A 21279-nucleotide genomic window follows, 5' to 3' on the forward strand; every position below is an offset into this window, starting at 1 on the left:
ACTGTTGATATCATAACTCTAGTGATTCTATTTGGAACTGCAGTAGAACATTAGTGATGTCATTGTCAGCTGCAGTAGAATTCTAATGATGTTTTCCTGTGTCCTCGTCTCGACTTCTCTTCCGCTTCCTTCTGCACAAAACCCCCAAAAGTTCACTGAAAACAACAAAGTAGTACAAGTCTGCAGCTCTTTATGAAACCAGTTGCTCACAAGGGCGAGTTAAAGGTCTCCATACTCAATATCTGGCATCAGGCTGTGTTAATTTTCCGTGATAAGAAAGTATCAGGCCTCAAATGTTTATATTTAAGGCCATGTTTACATGTGCTGCCAGTCTTTATCAGACCATATGTATCCAGCCAGATAAGCCTCTATCAGGGACATTGTTAACATGAAACACCCTTGGTCCTTCCTTTAAAATGTTTTACCTACAGGACGTGACCTGAAATGGGTTGTTTTCTGATGGATTTCCATACAGTTGCCTTTTGTGGTTTGTCAGGACACTTTGTTCACTACATGGTGGCCTATTATGTGTTTTTAGTACTATATTTGGAGGGTATTGTTTTAACCCAATAGGAGTAATGAGAGGCCAAACAGAGTGTCCGTTATGCACTGAACTTTACAAACTCCTACATCCCTCCAGCTGCCATTTCTCTATCTTCCTGTTTGTTTTTCTTTGTCTTACTCTCCTATTTGGCCATATTTTATTCTCTTTCTCTCCTCAGACATACTCCCTTAAATTCCATCCTCCCTCATCCCCTTAATTTCCTCCCTTCTTCTCTCCATACCTTCCTTTCTTTCTCCTTCTCCTCCCCCTCATCCCTATTCGTTTCCCCATCAGCCCTACTTCTCTCCATCTCTCTCTAGTTTCCTTCCATCTTTCCCAGTCAGTCAGGCTGTTCCTCCACCCCCTTTGTTTTCCTAGTGTGTAGTTTCACAGTAGACCAGCTACTGAGTGGTCAAGGTCACGCCTGATTTTATGTCTCAACACGACATCTCGGTTGATATTAAACTCACTGCTCGGCTTTGTGTTTGCTCCCAGGGGATTTTATTAGTGTCTTTGTTATGTCAGTGTTTTAGCTGAGCCATTATGAACTTACTAAAGGTTAAAGGAAAATTCCTGTGTGTTTCATGCCATATTTGAATGGTAATTTGGTGCAGGAATAGTGTTGAGAATGACACTATTCCTCTTAAATGTAAACTTAGAGGTGAAAATATTAGTCGTTTAATTGATTAATCAATCAATAGAAAAATAATCATCAACTATTGTGATGTTTTATTAATTAAATTATAATTATTTCAGTAATTTTTCCTGCAAAAATTGTGAAAAAAAGCCAAACATTGTCATGTTTCACCTTCTCAAAATGAAAGATTTGCTTTTCTGTTATAAATCATCATTAATGGAGTGTTTCATAATCTCAATAACTCTCTTTCTTTGTCTGTCATCAAGGTCCTCCCAGGGTGTCAGAGCGGGTGGCCCACCGGCAGAGCATCCGCCTTGGTCGCACCATGAAGCTGCCCTGCCCTGTGGAGGGCGACCCCCCGCCGCTCATCATGTGGACCAAAGACGGCCGCAACATCCACAGTGGCTGGACACGGTTCAGGGTGTTACAGCATGCTCTGCGAATTAAAGAGGTGGAGACTGACGATGCGGGAACTTACATCTGTAAGGCCACCAACGGCTTTGGCAGCGTGAACATCAACTACACTCTCATCGTTATAGGTAAGTGGAGTGTAATAAAAACGTTACCTTGGCGTGAGACACCAATACAAACCTTTAAATTTACGAAATATGAATAAATTACACCAGTCCTAAAAAAAAAACACTTTTACAGACTTATTTTATTTGAGTTCTATTCAACTTTTTGTTGAATAGATAATTAGTTTTTTCTTAAATTTATGTACTGCCTGACATTTTTCAAACTAAACTTGGCCAAAATCTATCAAACACATAAAATGTATTTTTAAGCAACACAACGAGTCCTTTGTTGAAGCAAAACCAAGTTGTGTATTTTTTGTAAGAGTGTTTATGTGTGTTTTTATGATGACAGACTGTTAGAAAACAGCTAAATCACAATATTTTGCTCTTTTACTTCTCTCGTCCTCTCTTGCTTTCTTCCCATTAATTTAAGTCTGCATTTGGTCGTTTTCTTGTCACATAATTTTTCTGTCTTTATTTTTCTTTTCTGTCTTTGTGATTTTCCGTGCTTACTTGCTCCCATTGACGCTGCGCTGAGTTTTTCTAGGATATAATTAGCCAGGTTAGATTGGTGGGGCCATTGTACTGCACCAAAGGCTGACAGACAATGAAGCCAATGATTTTTTTTCTGCTTGTGTGTGTTTGTGACCACAATTATTGTGCTGGTGTGTTTCTGTATAATTATGAATGAGGCATTTGTTAAAGGAGAGGCTTGTGTTTTTGCTCAGGCTGTGTTTGTGTGTAGGACATTGCGTCAGTGTAGTGTGGAATGTCACGTTCTTGTGTGCGTCTCAATTTAGATGTCACTATGAAAGAGACATTGTTGTGTTTTGTTCTTTTTTTTTTTTTCGACATTATCGTTTTCCAGCCCTGCACCCAGATGGCTGAGTCGGTTGTCTGGGTGTGTGCATCTTCATGTGTTTGTCTCAGTTCCGCACACACTGAGTCGTTATGTGGTGGCTGTAGTCTGTGACCCTGTGGACTCTGACAACCTTACTACTCAAATACAGGTGTGTGTTTCTGACTGTACTGGGACTCAAATAGCCGCTTCGCTCAGCTCTCGTCCATGTAAACAAAATACCTGGAGGGAGGACAGTGTGTCTGTGCACATCTACACATGCATGCAAGTCAGTATGTGTTTGTGTGTTGTGCGCTTGAGTGTCTCCACACCCCTCTCTGTGTGTGCTCATTCCATGTGTTTGGGCTCATGCCACTGTGTGTGTGTGTGTGTGCGTGTGTGTGTGTCAGGTTTCAGTCAGTGGAATGGATGCCAACAGGGAGATTAAGGCTGCACTGCCTTCCAGAGAATCTGACTAAAGCATCTCTTTCTGCCCAGCGTCGGCTCTTCAAAGACGGGCACGAATAAAACGCTCCGATACAGATATCACCAGCCGATATTTTCTGTACCTTCATGATTGTTGATGATACACATTTACTGTGTTTTGAGATGTCCTGGAAATCAAATTCAACATTGTGCCCACGCTAACAGTATAACAAGATTTTTGAAAGTGCTGCGGACAGAAAACTGAATGACATTATGGATTACCGATAAAGTTGTGCATTTTTCTTGCACTCTTTGTTTTTAAAGCTGCTGAGGTTTCGGTTTGATAGTTAATGATGTGCGACATGAAACCAATTAAAAACCAAACATCCAAGAGCTACAGAAATAGAGTTTATGTTGGTTTTCCTTTTATAAGTGCAGTAATATCAACAATATCCACAGATATTATTGTCACTTAAACTGAATTAATGAAGCAGCTGATTTTTATCTTGTTTATCCCTAAACCTACATTGCATTCAAGTTGCTGTTGCAGTAATATTCTTTTATTCTGCAGTAATCATTATTGGTATGTGATCCAAAGCTGTATCGGTCCTGACCTGAACTTCAAAGGCGGGCTGGCATACAGAGGGCAGCGGGGCAGGGGGGCAACAGCTGCCGCTGAGGTCATCCATGGAGACAGCTGCTGCCTCTCTCTCTCTCTCTCTCTCTCTCTCTCTCTCTCTCTCTCTCTCTCTCTCTCTCTCTCTCTCTCTCTCTTGCTCGCTCCCTCTCCCTCTCCCTCTCTTACTGTCCCTTTCATTCATTCTCACACACACACACACGCTTCAGAGACAACAAACTGGGCAAATCCACATGAGCTTGTCAGTTAATTTAGTCTCATCTCATTGGGCAGTGAAAATCAAAATCAGTCCTTTGAATGACTGAAAACACCAGGAATCCCAAAACAGTAATTCACAGCAATGTGAAACCATGTACCATTTATTTCTCAGAGATTTTCTTCTTCACAGAAGACCACCTGATTTCACCCAGACCTACAGAGAGATTTTAATGGAGGTTTTATAAAATGTTTATAAGATGTAATTGTAGAATTTTTAGGCTTTTATGCACCCCCAGCAATATAAGTGTAGTTCAAACAAACAAAACAATCTCATCTCAAAGCTTTCAGTCATATCACACAGTTTTCCTTGGATGGGTATTTGATATGTCAGATGTTTAAATTCACCATTTTTTCTCTGAGGCCAACATGGATGAGAAGTCCTTTAAAATGCTTAGAAAAATATAAATCTACAGTTCTATGAGAAGTGAATGAACTCTATCTGCTGAGGGAATTTGTGTGATATGAAACTCAGTATAAGAGTTCTTAGGGAATAATGTAATTATGAGGAAGTCTAATGTGCTTAATGGTTTACTCAGCATCTTGCAAAACTCATGGGCGCAAGCTGACACAGATTCTGGTCAAAATTCCCCTCAGACTCCCCCTAAACTCAAAAAATAAATTGAATTGAAACAAAATTATAAAGAAAACACATTTTCAGACGAGGTAACAAAATGTTTATCTTATCACCACGTCTCGTCATTCGTCAAACTGGCTCCAAGAAAACTGCCAGCAGCTAACGAAAATGCAAAAGCAAAAGTTCACATGCTGCACATGCTGTACAAGCATAAGAGACTGCATCACTACGTTCCTAGATTAGACAAATGGTACCCAGAGATACTTTGTGCTCTACCAGGTTAACCTTCGAAGATGACCCCTCTCTGTAATTCAAGCTAGGAATCATGCCACAGCATCTCCTTGGAGAGGCGGTTAGCGTGGAAAGCAGTGTTTTCATAGCTGGAGCAATCTGCATAGGCAACGATGTCCAACGTGTGAGAGTAATGGCTGCATGTATGGGTGCAGATGTCTTTATCTAGAAAGTGATGGCCTGTCCTCATCTGCATATAACTGAATGTAAATGTATAGTTTTTGTTTTGTTTTTTTTAGGCTGTAGTCTTTTCTTCCGCTTGATTCGGTGTTTCTCTCTCTGCTGTTTGGCTTTGCCTCCTCACTTCCTCCCCTCTCACCTCTTTCTCTCTGCTTTCATCTCCGCTCCTCTCTTGTGTGGTCCTGCGGTAATTATTCTGTGACCGCTCCGTTTCACGGTAATGAGCCCACACCTGCGCCTTATTGTCCTTCCCTCTCAATTTCTAACCCAAAGTATCCTTAACACCTTTTTTCTATTAGCACTCAATCTCGGCCCTCATTCCTCCTTCCTCAGTCGGCTGGCTCATTTTTCCCTGACCACGTTTTAATTTGTATCAATATTTTCACAGTTTCCTATTTTTCAAGGGCGTAATAGCATTTGATTGCCATAAAGCATCCACTCACTGTACTGCTGCCCAGTGGCTGGAAGTGATGGAGAGGCGTTTTGTGGAGGCTTTTGTTAGCAGGGGAAATTAGAAGATTCCTTGGAGTATTTGTTCTTTTATTGTGTGTGGGTTGGCAAATGTTTGTGTGAGTAAATAGTCTGTGTGTGTGTGTGTGTGTTTGTGTGTGTGTGTGTGTGTGTGTGTGCACGCGCTTGTTTATCTGAGGGCTTGTGTTCATGTGTATGTATGCGTTGGTGTGCGCAGATTTATGGGACCACCAGTAAAGTGAAACTGAGAGAGATTTTTTTTTTCCTGCTCGAGAAAACTTAGTGTCCTTCAAAAACTCAATGCCAGGAGAGATATAATTTCTTCCTCACAGTCTTCTTCTTGATCTCTCTTTCTTTTTCCTTTCTTATTTTCTCTTCTGTCTGTCTTTCCTACGTGCTTGTATGAAATTATGAAATTGCCCCCCCAGATGAGTGATAGAAAATTTATGGTTAAAGCCAGATGTGATGACAATGGGAGCCTGTCTGGTCCAGAGCTGGAAAGCCAGAAGGAAGGAAGGACACGGTCTGGAGTCATGTGTGTACCTGCGTGTGTGAAAGTCAACATGTGTGTGTGCTTGTTTGCATTTGGGTGGGTTTTTAGTGTGTGTGTGTGTGTGTGTGTGTGTGTGTCCATTCATAAGTTTCCTGATTTGTGGTGATTTAAGAGTTCAGCCATAGCAGCTGACATCTGGTCATAATTGGAGCACAATGAGGTAAAGAGAGGCAGGGAAACATATCAAACATAGACATAATGTATATTTGAATAAATGAGCTTGTACGTGATTTACGCTCCATCAAGCCGCAGATACATAATGAGTGCTAACGTAGGAAAAAACGAAGGCACAAGATGGAAACATGACAAATGGAAAATTTAGCCAAAACAGGACTTGGAAGATGATTGTTTCAGAAAAAGGATTCTGTTGAACAGTTTCTTAAATAAATAAAGCTTCGTGGTGTTGATGCCAGGATTAGTTCACTAACACTGCTAAATTCAACTAAAGTCAATTATCACTTCATGCACACTGACTTTCTGACTTCACGCAGCTCACTCAGTGTGTCATGAACATTCAGTGTGATGTTGTATGTAGACTAAATGATTTCAAGTTGTTGCTTCAGTCTGCTTTTATTCCACACTGAGCATCCAGTACTTTTAAAGTGAATCATGCGCCTTCCTTCAGGTTTATTCTTCCTCCATTTAACTGTATTGCATGTATGAGACTGCAGCTGTCTTCCGGCCAGAAACTAACACATCAGATCAGGTTGCAGACCCACATCATCCCTCTATCCCTCAGTTCCTCCATCCTGATAGCTCCTCTGTTTTTGTGTTCTCAGATTTCGGAGTTTTTAATTGAGATATCTGGTGCCTCATCTGGAGAGGATGTAGAGGTGGCCAAGGTTTGCAGCCCAATTAGTATGAGTCACACACACACACACACACAGAAATGTATGAGTGTGTGTGATTGCAAAGAGCCTAAAAACAATCTCAAATATCCCAATCTCTTCTTACACACACATACCCCTCACCCACCTACTTACAAACACACTAGGGCAGCTGTGCCTGTCCTGCTGTGTTTTTCTGAATGTGTGTGTGTGTGTGTGTGTATGAGAGTTTTGTGTTTTTACCGCCAGATTCTTCTGCTCAGGTTACACACTCTACTTTTTTCACTAATGGCAGAAAAATGCATGGAGTGAACCTGGAGCTGCAGCGTGCTGGTTTGGAGGAGCCGCTCGGTTGGTGTTCAGTTGAGGGTTTGAGGCCTCACAGGGGATATTTTTTGGGGGGGGGGGGGGGTCTCAGTCCTGATTTACAGAACATGAAAAAGATGTTATTTTAAAATGGAGCCCAGAAATCATCAAGTGGTTTAGCCCCCCTCCGCTTGAACTATAGTGCTGCCTTTACAAGCCAGGAATCAGATCCCACTAGAAGTTTCCTCCATGTTTCCTCTCCTCCTGTGCCTCCCTTTGTTTCTTTTATGCTTCTTGGATGAAAAACTGCAAATGTCAGTGGACGTTTGCTTTATTATGGCATTCAAATTTTGTTATAAAATCTTACATAAAGATTTAGCTTTTATTTATCCTTTATTTGGAAGTCTACAGTCAGCAAACACAGAGAGAAAACAAGGGAGATGACATGTAACAAAGGAGACCAGCAGTAATGAAACTGGCTTTACTAAAATCTAACTTTTAAAGACATGATTTCTGTATGACTGCATATGTTATAGACAGAGTTGAGAGCGTAGGTGTATATACATCTGTTTTTCTGTTTTCACTGTCACAGTCATTCCATGAGGCTCTGTATCAGATCTGTTGGTCCTCCTGTTGTAACAACATGCCGCCCTTAGAGCGAGGTAGACAAAGCTGTTCCTCCGGAAATCAGGGTGGCACTGTGGTGAACAGAGATGTAAACATGCTGGTGTGTGTGTGTGTGTGTGTGTGTGTGTGTGTGTGTGTGTGTGTGTGTGTGTGTGTGTGTGTGTGTGTGTGTGTGTGTGTGTGTGTGTGTTTATGTTCATATGCAATAGCAATGGGGGACTGGGGAGTTACAGACAGGGGGAGAAAGAATGGAGTCTAGTTTCAAAAGCTGCTTTCCGCCTTGTTGTTGGGTCCGGTAGAGACAGACACACACAGATGCACAAAGATATATGCACTGTATCTTTGTGCATATGTCAACAAGACCAGACAGGAAAGCGTTTGTTCACATACACACCTCCCTGACAGATGTGAACAAAATACAGATGCACGCACACATACACAAGATCGTGCGCTCCTCAGGGGCCCTGGCCTCCATTTCACGGCTGTCTGTCCCACATCCTTTCGTTCTGCCTCGTTTCACTTCCAGCAAAGACACGGAAAGAAGATGGAGTGAATGGAGAGACAGAGAAAAAAAAAAGAGTGAAGCTTCTGTTTAAAGTACAGAGCAATAAGAGCACAACATTTAGAGGATGGGATTTTTCTTTAACAAAACAAGGACACAGCTGTGGTTGTCCTCTCAGCTTCGTCTCTCTTTGTCCTTTCTCTTGTCTTCCTCAACTTTCTCTGTCTTATTCTCTCTGTCTGTCTGTCTGTCTGTCTGTCTGTCTGTCTGTCTGTCTCTCTCTCTCTCTCTCTCTCTCTCTCTCTCTCTCTCTCTCTCTCTCTCACAAGCCTCCTGTTGTTGTGTTCCTTCTGCACCACCAGCTGATAGAAGGCATCTTTTCTCTTGAGCGTCTTTCAGCTCCTAGTTCCTCCCCCTCCTATTTGCCTTCATGCTCCATTTACATCTGTAAATGTGTGTGTGTATGTGCATGTGAGTGAGTGAGTAAGTGAGTATGGCCTGCATCTACTGATTTTAGGCCAAGTCAAGCTCTCATAGACCCCTAATGGGTCTTAAATACCCTCTGCTAGCTTTGACTTCAGTTCTCCGTACGAGATGCCATCTGTCAGTCAGCGAGCCTTTTTCCCGAGGCCTGAGCAGTGAGTCACCCTGAAGAGGAAATCCACCACAAAACAGAAGTGATGCATTCGTTTTTTTAAGATCAGGGAGAGTTTTCTCTTGTCTCATTGAAGCTTGAAATCTCTTCAGTTCACCTGCCTGAATTACATTCCTTCTAACAAATCTTGCAGCTCCTCTCGCTCGAGTGTGCTGTCATGCTACATTTATGCTGAGTCAAACTGACTGTGAACGCATCGTGTTGACCAGGGAAAACTGCTGATGCCTCCTTCTGCTTTTTTCTCACATTGCTCTCTACCTGTGAAATTTGTTTTTTTATGAGTTTGAATTAATCAACAAAAATAGACATGGAAACATCAGTGGGTTACACGGATCAATTCTCTGTTGTAAATAGATGTCATCCCAAACCTGGTTTTTGTCTGGTCCTCCACACATCCCCTCCGTTCTGCGACCTTCCTTCACTTCCATCCCTTGTAAATTCTGTTTCAGGGTGGAATTTGCCTCTAACTTCATTTGCCAGCTGTTCACAAAGTCTAAAGCAAACGTGTTTTCACTCTGGGTTTCCACAGCAACTCTCCCATAGCTAATATGAGGTGTAACTTTACTTCTCTGTGTGTGTTTTGGCAGAGTGGACATCCTTAGAGTTAAAAAAAATTATATATATAAGTATAATAAGGAACAAATGTAGCAGAATTTGACAGGGGCCATTTAGCGCACTGTTACTCAGGCGGTGATATCATGTTGTACACTCTGTCCCCAAATACAAGGAAAACTATCTTAAAGAGAATATTTGAGGATGCGGGCTTCTTCAAAATATCTCAGTTCCTCAGTTTGTTTAATGTAATTAAGAGTGAACTCCTCAGTGTGAGTCCAACAGTAACACAAAGGTGGGATGGGGTGGTTGGAGAGAGAAGGGGAGGCGGAATTAGAAGGGGTTGAAGAGAAAACGGCGGAGAGAATTATTGGTGATAATGAGGGCAGCAAGAGTGGGCAAAACAGAGCTGCAGAAACTGGTTGGGTGAGTGAAGAAGTGGAGAACCCATGCTGCACCTTCCTGTGTGACCTATTAAACTGTAGTAGATATAAATACAAAATAACGGTGCCGAATGCTGATCAGTTACCAGAATGTCTGAGTATTGTATCTCAGTACTTCTTTGGTAATGACTGATTTAAATTAAAATTTTTGAAAATTTTATTTTGGTTCTTGTGCCTTGTAATAGAAAAAAGACATGGTTGGTGAAGCTGTATCAGATTTGTTGCCATTGTTTAATTAATGTGAATAAGTTTAGAGAAAAAGCAACTGAGTGAGTAAACACAAGGTAGAGATCACGCGGGGAGAGTTCGGAGATATGTGAAAGGCATCAACAAATCCTCTCAAGGAGACACTCAGTGCTCCTGAAGTGGGTGCTTGTGGGAGATGTATCCTGCACCCCCCCCTCACTTAAGAGCCACCCACCGCATCCTCACCCCACCTACAACTGAAAGGAAACAAGGTGCTTCAGCATCCTCATCCGCATCGCTCCCAGTCCCTCACATGCAACAACGACGACTCTACATTCTCACGGCAGAGGGGTTAACCTCTCCAAAACCTCATCAGTGCAAACACTCACACACACAAAAATGGCTGGGAGGAGGAGGAGGTGGAGAGGGGAGGAAAGAGGAGAAGAAGCAAGAGGAGAAGAGGGATTAAGAAAGAAGAGGGAGTGCAACAGATGGAGGGATAGAATCAAAAAAACTTTATCAAATACACAAGGAACAGGTAGATTATTTGATGCAGAAAGCCAAGGTAGCACATTAAAAAAGTGTGAATGGAAATGACATGAAAGAAGAACAAGAAAAGTAAGAAGAAATAGGGGATTAGAAGATTGAGGAGGAAGTCAGAAGATATGGCCGAGTAAGATTCTGGAGATATTGGAAGGAAGGAAGGAAGGAAGGAAAGGAGTGCAAATGGTTGAGAGTGGGTATTCGTGCCTGATCACAGCAGTTAGCAGGGGAGCCGTGCGCTTCTGAATAGACAGCTTAGTGGCCATTATACGGTCTGGAGGATTAGTCCTGTTCACCATTGTTACCCTCAGGAGGTACCAGCACACACACATACACGCACATATACTCATGGAAGCACACACACACACACACTTCCTATTTCTTTCTGTGACTTTTTTCTTTTTGATACTCTAATTTTTCCTTTATTATGTCTCTATCACGTACATAAACCAATGCACCCATAACTTAAACACCAAAAACACACCCAGACGTGATCTCCCTAGCCCACCCCTCCTCCCTGCAGCTCCATAATAGGGCAGTCTATTGACAGACCTGCTTGTTCGCTGAAGGAGTCTTTTCTCATTAGGGCTGGGATTTTGTCGCTGGCCCTGCAGGCTCCATTGTCCCCACTCAGAGCGGGTTATTAGGCCTTCCCGCTGGAACAACCCCCCTGCTGAATAGACCTGAGAGGAGTGGAGAGCCTTCGAAGGGCAGAACAGGGTCTGGCAATTAGCAAAGACATGTTTAAAGAGAGGAGGGAGAGAAAAAGAATGGAAGAATCAAGGAGAAAGAGAGAGCGGACCTGTTCTACAAAGAGGCTTCTTTTGAAGTTTTAGAAACTTTTGTCTGCATTTTGCTGCTTCACTCTTGTGCCGTCATCAAAGCCAAAGACTGGTTCTTCAGCACGCAATGTCCCTCCTCCTCTTCCCTCTCTCTCCTTTCTTTTCTATCCTGTTCTTCTCTCATTCGTTACTCTTCTCCCCGAGAATGCATTTGTGTCAGCGCTGAAAAGCCCTGTATCTTCCGCAGCCGCTTTGATGTCTTAATGACGACGTGAAGAGCGAATTATGCTCAGAGATTCCCCCTTCATTCCCCTTTTGTCACTCTTCAGATTCCTGCAGTTACATCTGGCTTTTTCCAATCTCTCCACACTGACAACAAGCAGGAGGGATGCAGTGGAAAAACGCTCGCATTGAGAGGGATGATAAAGGCAAAAAAAAAAAAAAAAGCGGCAGGCATGGAAAACCTTGTTCCACTTATCAAAAGATTTATCACAGTTTCAGCTGTGTATCCCAAAGCCAGTGTTTTATCTGGATTTGATAAGCCTTGTTGCCTATTCAGTGTTTTCTTGTCATGTGGTTGTAGGAGGTGGGTAGACTAAACTGGTTTTTAAAGCTGCCATCGTGCTGTATCTCATCCCCGGGAAGTTTGATAAAATACGTTATCGCTGGTATTTTTAAACATTTAACATAGCTGAGGTGAAAAAGGCAGACAAAAAAGAGCGATTACAGAAAATGACTGCAGACAGAAAGATCTCAATTACGTGTAATTTTTATATAATGCATATGTATTTGAAAGAGACAGTGTTACTGTAAAACAAGAAATGAGCTCCAACAGACTGGTTTTGTTCTGAGCCATCAGGTGTGTGTGTGCGCATGTACGTACTTGCATAATGTCACTGCATTCCATCGCATTATATTTCACATAAATACATGCACAATATGTTTTCGCTGTGTTGTCTGGATCAGGTGTGTGTGTGTGTGTGTGTGTGTGTGTGTGTGTGTGTGTGTGTGTGTTAAGTTTTCCCCACGGTTCTTAGGCAAGCACAGCAATGGTTCTGCGGCGCCTCTGCTATCAGCCTGAGGTTTGATCAGTGTGACAGTATGCTGAAAACTGATACACACACACACACACACACAAATACACACGCACGCACACACTCTGCAGCCATGACCATAATCTCATTACATTCCTCTTTCCTGACTCCATTTTGCATATGTGTTTATATATTTGTAGATATAAGATCTTTGTTTATCTGTTTCTGTGTCTAAATGTCAACATTTCATCTTTTTGTGGCTCTTTCTATATCTAGCATACTGAATTCAGCGCCTTTTCAAATCCCTTTCAGCTCCAGAAGTTTTGAGCTGTTATGAAATTGTCCCCGCTTTCATTCAAGGCTAACATCCTTAGACAATTTTTCTGTATGGGAGTGTTGCTTTGATCGGGGTTTGGAGCGCTTCATGCCAACATTCATCAAATTTAAGCCTCCATGACAAGCTGAGTGTGTCCTTTTTGGTTTTCTTCTGTAACTCTACTTGGCCCGAAGACCAAAGCTCTCACAACAAGTGGAAACAGAAGTAAGAAGAAAGGAAGGGAGAGCGGAGGATGTGTAGATGCTGTCAGACATGTCGTTAAACGATGAGAACAAGCCACAGAGTTAAGCCCCCGTCGGCCCACGCAGAGCCTTCTTCTTCTACTGTACTACTACTGGTTTTCTGCAGCTATCCATCTGACCACTTAGAAACTAAGAATAATTCGATTGTTTTTTCTCTAAAAGTGCATTTCTGAATGTATCCAGTAGGGACTGGAAAAGATTTGGTGAACCTAATAAGTGTAAAATTCACTCAACCTGTACAGTAGATGACCTTCGAGTGAGATTTTCACGTGTCGGCAGCAGCGTGTGTTGCTTATTCAGAAAAGGACACACATCTACGACATGGACTTACTGCAAACAACTACCTGATTTATTTATTTATTGTGTTACCTACCCAGTTTCAGTGTCTAAACTTGGAGCAGGCACATACTACAAGACTAAACATATGTAATTGTTTGCCTCAGTGAAATGTTTAGGAAAACACTGACTATTAGAGGTGAGTAAGCAGCAACAGAGCATCCCACTGGGTGAAGATAAAAAAAAAAAAGTTGCATTATTATTAATCCAGAAACAGCTCTGAGCAACACAAATGAGTGCTGAACAAAGCAGGCTTCAGGGTGAGTCATGTTGAAACGTCGCCCAGCGGGTGCATCATGATGAGCTGGTTAGTTTTACATTGTTGTAAATAGTTGTTCATCAAAGACAGCCTGTCAGCATGTAGCCTCACACAGCAGAGCATGCCAGCACCTTTGAAGTTAAACAGTACAGCCGCATATTCTCAACACACACACACACACACACAGGTACACTCAAACACATATGCAAGGGCGTTTAAGTGCACGCTGGCACTTTTGAGTGAACCTAATAAATGTATGCAGAAACAATCAGACATGTATGTGCACATGCTTACGCACATGCATATGACACATTCACACTAAAGAGTTTCAGTATTTGCTTTGAAGTGTGACTTGTTTTAAGGCCTGTCTTACATTCCAGCAGGGATCACACTGGACCTGGGTCACACAGAAGTCACTAATAATTTATAATGTTTATATTATTATCCTGAGAATGCTGGATGGGTGGTTAACTGCATTAGGCTTCGTCAAGAAAAGCAGTCATGTCCTGAGAAATATCTAATGTAAAATGTCAGTTAATCCTCTAATTTTTACGTCAGCAGAAAGAGCATGTGTTTGCTAGTATGTACATATAAGCAAGAAGCATTTTACTATTTAAAGAGAATGAGAAAGTTGTTTTGCTGTTAATGAATTGTCATGGTTCAGTGGATGATAAATCAGATAAGGCAAAAAGTGAGAGACAGAATCTGACTGTAGAAGCCATAGAAGGAAAGGCGATGGCTAAAATAGACAGTAATAGAGCAGATGAATAAGATAAAATACAATAAGTGTGATTTAAGAGGCTGGGCTAATGTTGTTTGTAGGACACTAAACATAGAAATGTTCTTTCTTCATGTCTTCTCTACCTCATGTGGCCTCACAGCAGCTGTGATCGCACCTATGGCCTGCTGCAAAAATGAATTCAGGAATGTAAGATGAGAAAGGGGTCAAATGGGGAGAAAACGACTAAAGTACTAATGAGCAGCTATTTAACTGGAGTATAAATTGATACAGGGAAGAGCAGGGTGGGCGCGACGGAGAGAATGATTGAGAGTTCAAAGTGCTGAGCCGAGGCCGGTGTGTGTTTCAAAGGCGGCACGTGGCGATGGATGTGAGAGATTCTTTAATTCTGCAAAGCAAAGCGCTGCCTTGATGTTTACTAGAGTTACACATGGAGCAGCTGGATGAACACACACACTCAAACACACACACACAGGTTCAATACATTACACACACAAATGCACTTGGATACTAAAGATAGTGTCCTCACATCAAGGCAGATGCAAACATAAATGCATGCAGATGCACTAATACACACATCCAATGACAACTACACATTGTGTGCACATGTGCAAATACATTCAGATGTGCTCATAGAATGCACTTAATGGCACACATACACTCACTCCGTAACACTGAACTGCCCAGAGACACAACTACAGGAAGATAAATTCACATGTAAATGAAAATAAATGATGATAAACCCGCATACACAATACACACACATACTTTATGCACAAATGCATCCACACACACACTTGTGTTCAGTAAGAAAGACATATTTATTCAGTTGCTTTCTTCATTATATCACTAATTTACAGCCTGGAGTCCTGTAAGCGTACTCTGCAGATTTATTCTCTCGTGTTATGACAAAACATCTTTGCTTTTTAAGACAACAGGGCAGTTTAACATTGATATACGAGGGTCATGTGCTCATTAGTAAGTAACTTCACCATCCGTCATCCTTATGGAATTACTGTCAGGTTTCTGCCTCCTGAGCTGTGAGCTGTGGACCTTCACATGGCGGAGAGGCAATACTTAACTGATGGGGACATCATCTATTTTTGGGATATGACAGCAGTTTTTTTATAAGCCAGGATGGTTTGAGGTTGGAGCAAATTACTAAATATATCTGACTAGGTGCACCTTAAACAGACAGTGCGCCATCTGAATCCTGACGGTTTCTCTCAGCCAAAGTCTAAAGTTCATTTTAGAGACCTTAAAATGTAAAATTATCCAATATTTTGAAAGAAATAAACAAAGATTTAAAAAAACATAACTCTGTGAAACATAAAGACTGTTCTTAATTTCTATCCTGTTTGTAATGTTGCAAACTCTCAGTGATCTCGTAACTCTGTCAAGTTGTTCTGACTCTCAGGTTGGCAGCTACTTCTTTATGGCTTTCTAACAAGCATGGGCTTGTGTCAAGTATTAATTTGTTCTTCTTTTTTATCTCTTGAAACTGACATAAGTGGATACAAATAACTGCTGTAGGCAGAGGTTATTTGAGGAGAAAGAAATGCTACTTTTTTCTGTTTGAAGAGTTGGACACAGGAATAAATTATACTCAAAATCGTACATCGAGGTTTGCGTGTTTTAACATCGTTTAGGGGAACGCACACCTGGTAGGCAGGTGCAGAGGAGAAAGACATCATCCTGTCAGCACTCAGCGTACTGAAAAAACAAGGTTCTGGTCATAGACCTTCATTTTGTTATTGTGAAAGATTCTGTTGTGTAAGCTGAACTTAAATTTGTGACAAAGACCGATTCAGTGAACTTAAATAGTTTACTGCCTTCTTTAACATTATTTTAGGGTAAATTTTTACGTTAAAACCACGTCTGTTTAGTTCATTTAGAGCTATCTGCATTCCTTTAGTGTCACACATATGTAACCTACAAACCGTATGTTCACACACACACACACTTTGTTTCCACTGTGATCTCAGAGCCTCCCCATGAGCAGCGGACATGAAGTAATTCAGTAATTTCCCTGAATCATTTCTGTCCTTGACTGGATCACCTCCATCACGTAAACCTGCCCGGCTGACGGTAAAGGCTTTAGGCCGCTGCTGTATGTTTGCCAGATTCCTGCGTTGCATCCATATCGTCCTCATTTTAGGCAAATCTCAGTCTGTGCTGGATGCTTGACCCTGCTGCTCCATCAGTGAAGTGTGAACAGTGATGGAAAACAGCCACGTGAATAAGCACACATACTGCAGATGCAAAGATTAACGCACTTACACAGACACACACATACACATACATATGGAAAAGACAGGGGAGAGCCAAAGAAAGAAAGAAGGAGAAGGAAGACAAGGCTACCTTACTTTTATACTCAGGCTTAAAACAACAAAATTACCTTATCCAGATCCAGATGTGTGTTAACACACACACACAGAAAACCAAAAACTTGATCCCTAACTGTATGTTTTCAGAACTCATAAACCCCATCACTGTATGACGTTTATGAGCGAGTGTGGAACCACTTGTGCCTCGTGCCTGTATGTTATTTCATCGCTCTGTTGATATTTTACGCTCTGACACAGTCCATGTTCAGCGTTGGAGGAGCCCGAGGTTCTTCGTGTCTTTTCTCACTGTTGGTTTTGTCAACATTTTTCATGTCATAACCCAAACCAGGCCTTGCAGTTAACCTAAACCTGACCGCCAAGGGTAAATGGCTCGTGCCTGGCCGCAGCATCTGAAAATACCAAAGCTGAATCTATGAGCAGCTCTGCTGGAAAATGGATCTGTACTTATCAACGCCACATAAAAATGTGGCATGTTAATCACATATTGTGTATTTGGATAAATCAGATGGAGATTGAATGGGGCAGGATTTGTGCTTTGTCAGCTGGAAGCGACACAGTTGAACTCTTTCTTCCTTCCCCTCACCGCTACAGTGAGGCAGCGGTTGCAGAAAAAATTTACTGAAATACTTTGAGTCAAAATCAGCATGTAATGTGATACTTTATTGATCCCCAGTGGAAAAATTTCCTTTCTTTTGCTTCCTTGTAAGGAGGTCAGGCACCAGGGTCAGCGGTAGGAAACCTTATAGGGATTTAGTTTTTAATCAAGGATACCCCAAGGAGAAATCTACCTCAGAACACTTCCACACAACTTCACACTGCTAAAAAAGCCGTGATGTACCTTGTACTCCAGGTGGAACCATATATATCCCAGCAAACATGTGAAGAATGTGATTGCTGGTCATACGCAGAAGTCCAACAAGCAGTTCTGACGAAGCATACTTGCCTCTTAGGACTGCATGATGAGATCACAAGTTGTTGTTAGTTGATTTACAGAGTAAACGTCTCTTAAAATGTCTCTGTAATTTTCCCTCAATTGCCACGACAGATGTTAACTTCTGTGTTGGTTAAAAAATGATGCTGATTGGAACTCACTAACATAAAACTGATGTCAGACTCAGTAATGAAGTGAAATCAAAATGACAGTGAGGTCTAATTCTCAGATGAGGCTGTAATCTTCTTATCATCTGCTTTGTTTATGGGCTGTGGTTTTGTCTCTTGCGTGCCGTATGAATAGCATGTAATGACAGAGAGTTGATTCTGCTGCTTTATTCTTCTGACAGAGGGGGTGAGAGTGTCAAATAGGAGCTTAGAAATTCAATATGAAGTAATTTAGAAAAGGATATGGTTAATACAGCTGTACAATGGGTCTATAGAGGGTGCAATGCTGAGGTGTCTGGAATTATTTTAAGCTTTAGGGGTGTCGATTTTACTTCCTGGAACAGAATTTTATTCCTGAGCAGTTTCAGCCAGAATTCTGCTCCCTGGCTTCAATTAGTTACCTGGAAGGGTTTGATTATTGAGGATTTTGTCAAGAGGAACTGGGAACTTTGGAGGCTTTTCTGTTCTTGGTGGCATTTTCTGCTGTTATTCAACACTCAGACTACTGCCTGACCTTCATCCTAAACCATATGCACTCTCAAGAACGGACTTAGCGTTTACGTTGTTGAGGCGTTAAACAGAAGAACACCAGATGTTATGCGCTGTGATCATTATCTCACTACTGTATTGTACTTTGGCCATAAAATATATAAAAAATATTTAAGTACAAGGACACTGTGTGTGTGTGTGTAGCTTTTGGCTTCCTGATTGATCACACAATTAGTGACTTGCTGTCTTTATCATAACACACACACACGCACACAGAAATCTTCATCATCTCATCTTCAGCTGCACAAAACATTCAAACTGACACTAAGATGAACACATAAGCTGAGTTTTACCTACTGTTTTATGCAAATTAAGACAGAAAGTCGTCGATGATTGTCAGCAGCACAATGGGGAATCAATCTGAATGGAGTTGAAGATTGTAGTGAAGTAATGTAATGGTATCTGGTAGGTCTGTCCTGAAAAAAAGCTTCAGGTATATGTAAAAGCAGGCAGAGAGATGCTGTGTGATGGTAGTTCAGACATAGGAAAAGTTGGGGAGTTTTGTGGAATGAGACACTTTGTCATACACGCTAAAAATGTGCGTCATCAGGCCTTGCTACACACATGGAAAACACAGCTTCAAAGGAAGCTGCTGCAAGATTTGGAAAGGATTTTTGGTGATAACAGTGTCAGTGGTTTGATGGATCAATGAAGCATCTGGCAAACGGCCCAATCTGTCTCAATTCCTGCCTCTTTCCCGCTACAAAATCTGAATTGTGTTAAAAAAAAAGAGAGAGTTTTCTGTTTAGTTTTAAAATGTCCTCTGGTTTGATCCTGTACTTACTGAATGACTGACAGCTGGACAGACAAACTAAGACATGCTGCTGTCTGGTTGTGAGATATGGCCAAGGCCATAATTTAAACAGCACCTCTGCCTCCTCAAAGAAGGATGACGCTACATTATTTTTTCCTGAGTGTGTGTGTGTGTGTGTGTGTGTGTGTGTGTGTGTGTGTGTGTGTGTGTGTGTGTGTGTGTGTGTGTGTGTGTGTGTGTGCGCAGAAAGAGTGGAAACAGCAGGTTGTTTTTTCATGGCCATACAGTCACCCTCCTCCCTTATGCAGCCACTTACACCGTATAGACACACACTCTATATACACACATACACACACACAGGTGGCTGTAATTAGCGTGTTGAGCCCATTCATGGCACAAGATCAAACCACGTTCCGCTGGGCTTCAGGAAATACAGAGCCCTGCCTAGAGTAATACACACGCACACACACTTATCCACACATTCATGCATGCACCTTCACTCTTTATTTGTCTTTTTCTCTCTCTAACGTGATGCTGGCATACAGAAAAGGTTCCCCCAAAAACTGTTTTTGTTTAGTCTGCAAGCGAAAGGAAGCACTGTTTGACTTCACTGTAGAAACTTACAGACTCAGTGTTTACTTCTGCAGGGAGAGAACACAGACAGAGAAGGTGGAGTGCAGAGGATTATGAGTTAGATAAGCCTGAAATGTTCAACATCTCCAATCAACCTTAAGAAAACACACGGTTTGCTGCAGCAGTAAGCAGAACTTACACAGCCAGACCAGCTGGGCACAAGGTTATAAAAGCGGTAATAATGCTGCTGGAGGAAAAGCTGGTAGCTCTCAGTGGTTAGCTCTTCATATTGATGATCAGGCATATATCTCTCTTCATGTGCTGCCTTTTTTCAGTTTGTTATAAATTTTAATGTGGCTGCAACAGTTGAATGATAAAGATTGGCCATTTTCTAATGAAGCTAAATGTGGTTTTACCGTGTGTATGAATAAGAAGGTTAATGCGCACAGTGAACATTGTTGAATTTGGCAGTTTTTCGACAGTCAAGGTCTTGGTCAGGTTTTTTAGCCTGGCAAAGACTTTGATGGTTGAAACGTTGCCTCACTAAACACTTCTCTTTTACTTCTCTTTTTCTGTCATATGCTGTTTTAGTTCTCCTCTGGTACCAAACGTTGGTTTGATGTGTACACCATTCATCCATTTTGCGTTGGTTTTAAACTGTGCCCATTAGATACATACAAGAAAAACTGTCACTTAGCTTGTCAGTGGAGCAGCAGCAGAAGAGCAGCCACGTCACTGTATTCATCCACTGCCCAGTCATTTTTAAGCTGTTGTCACGTCCTTTAAAAAATCATGGGGTAGATAGCACAGTGTTTCAAAACCCTACTTAACCAATGTCAGTGAAATTTATGGGAATGTTTGGCCACGGGTCAAGGAGGAACTGGTTTCGTATCTAGGGGCTTCCATTCGCTGCTGTCAGCACTCCAAAGCATTTGTTCTTTGCAGCTGAGCTGCAAAGAATTATGATAATGAAACCTTTTTTTATTTCTCATGCAATCCTGCTTCGGCCGTTAAGTCTCAGAACAAACGGTTCTGTCTAACCCACGGCTTGTTTCACAGTCAAACTTATGGCAGCCTAATTCAATTGTGAGTTAAACATTTTGTTCCATTAAAAAAGGTTAAACGTGATATGAATCGATGATGAAAGCCTTTTTGGATCCAGTGACTTTGGAAAAACTTAAACTGCTTACCCTAAAGTTCCAAGACTACATGTCAAGTGCACTACTGATCAAAATTGTGTGCCACAGTTACAAGTCCTGCTTTGAAAAACTGCACGTGTGAGCTTTTGTGCACACTTGCAGACTTTTGGATTTTTGTAATCACACGTTGGCATCTTGACTTTGTGAAATGGCTTTTAAGAGGACGGTCCTATGTCCCAGTGATAACAGAAACCTTAACATAAAGGTCACTAGCTAATGATTATTTTCAGTTTCACTTAATCTTCTGAAATTGTTACCATCCTCATCACGCAATGCCAAAGCCCAAGAGGGCCAGGAACAATAATGATGGAGAAAAGATAGATGTTACCGTCAATCAATACATCATTTTCAATGAATGAGTTCAAATTTATGTCTTCAGACTGTTTTTTTTGTCCAGTCACAACAGATATTGAATTTACAGTGATTTAAAGCAGACAGGAGCAGCCAGTCATCTTGTTGATTCC

The 21279-nt window shown here is 41.6% G+C and overlaps 1 protein-coding gene across 2 annotated transcripts in view; it reads left to right on the top strand.

Moving 5' to 3' along the window:
* fgfrl1a (fibroblast growth factor receptor like 1a) overlaps positions 1-21279 on the top strand; it is a 63760-nt gene that overhangs the window by 22638 nt on the left and 19843 nt on the right. For both annotated transcript variants that reach the window (XM_041048087.1, XM_041048088.1), the window contains one exon: positions 1448-1720. In XM_041048087.1, coding sequence (XP_040904021.1) covers positions 1448-1720 — 273 coding nt within the window. The remainder of the gene's footprint in view (positions 1-1447; positions 1721-21279) is intronic.

Source organism: Toxotes jaculatrix, chromosome 10 (genome assembly GCF_017976425.1).
Source record: "Toxotes jaculatrix isolate fToxJac2 chromosome 10, fToxJac2.pri, whole genome shotgun sequence".
NCBI lineage: Eukaryota > Metazoa > Chordata > Actinopteri > Toxotidae > Toxotes > Toxotes jaculatrix.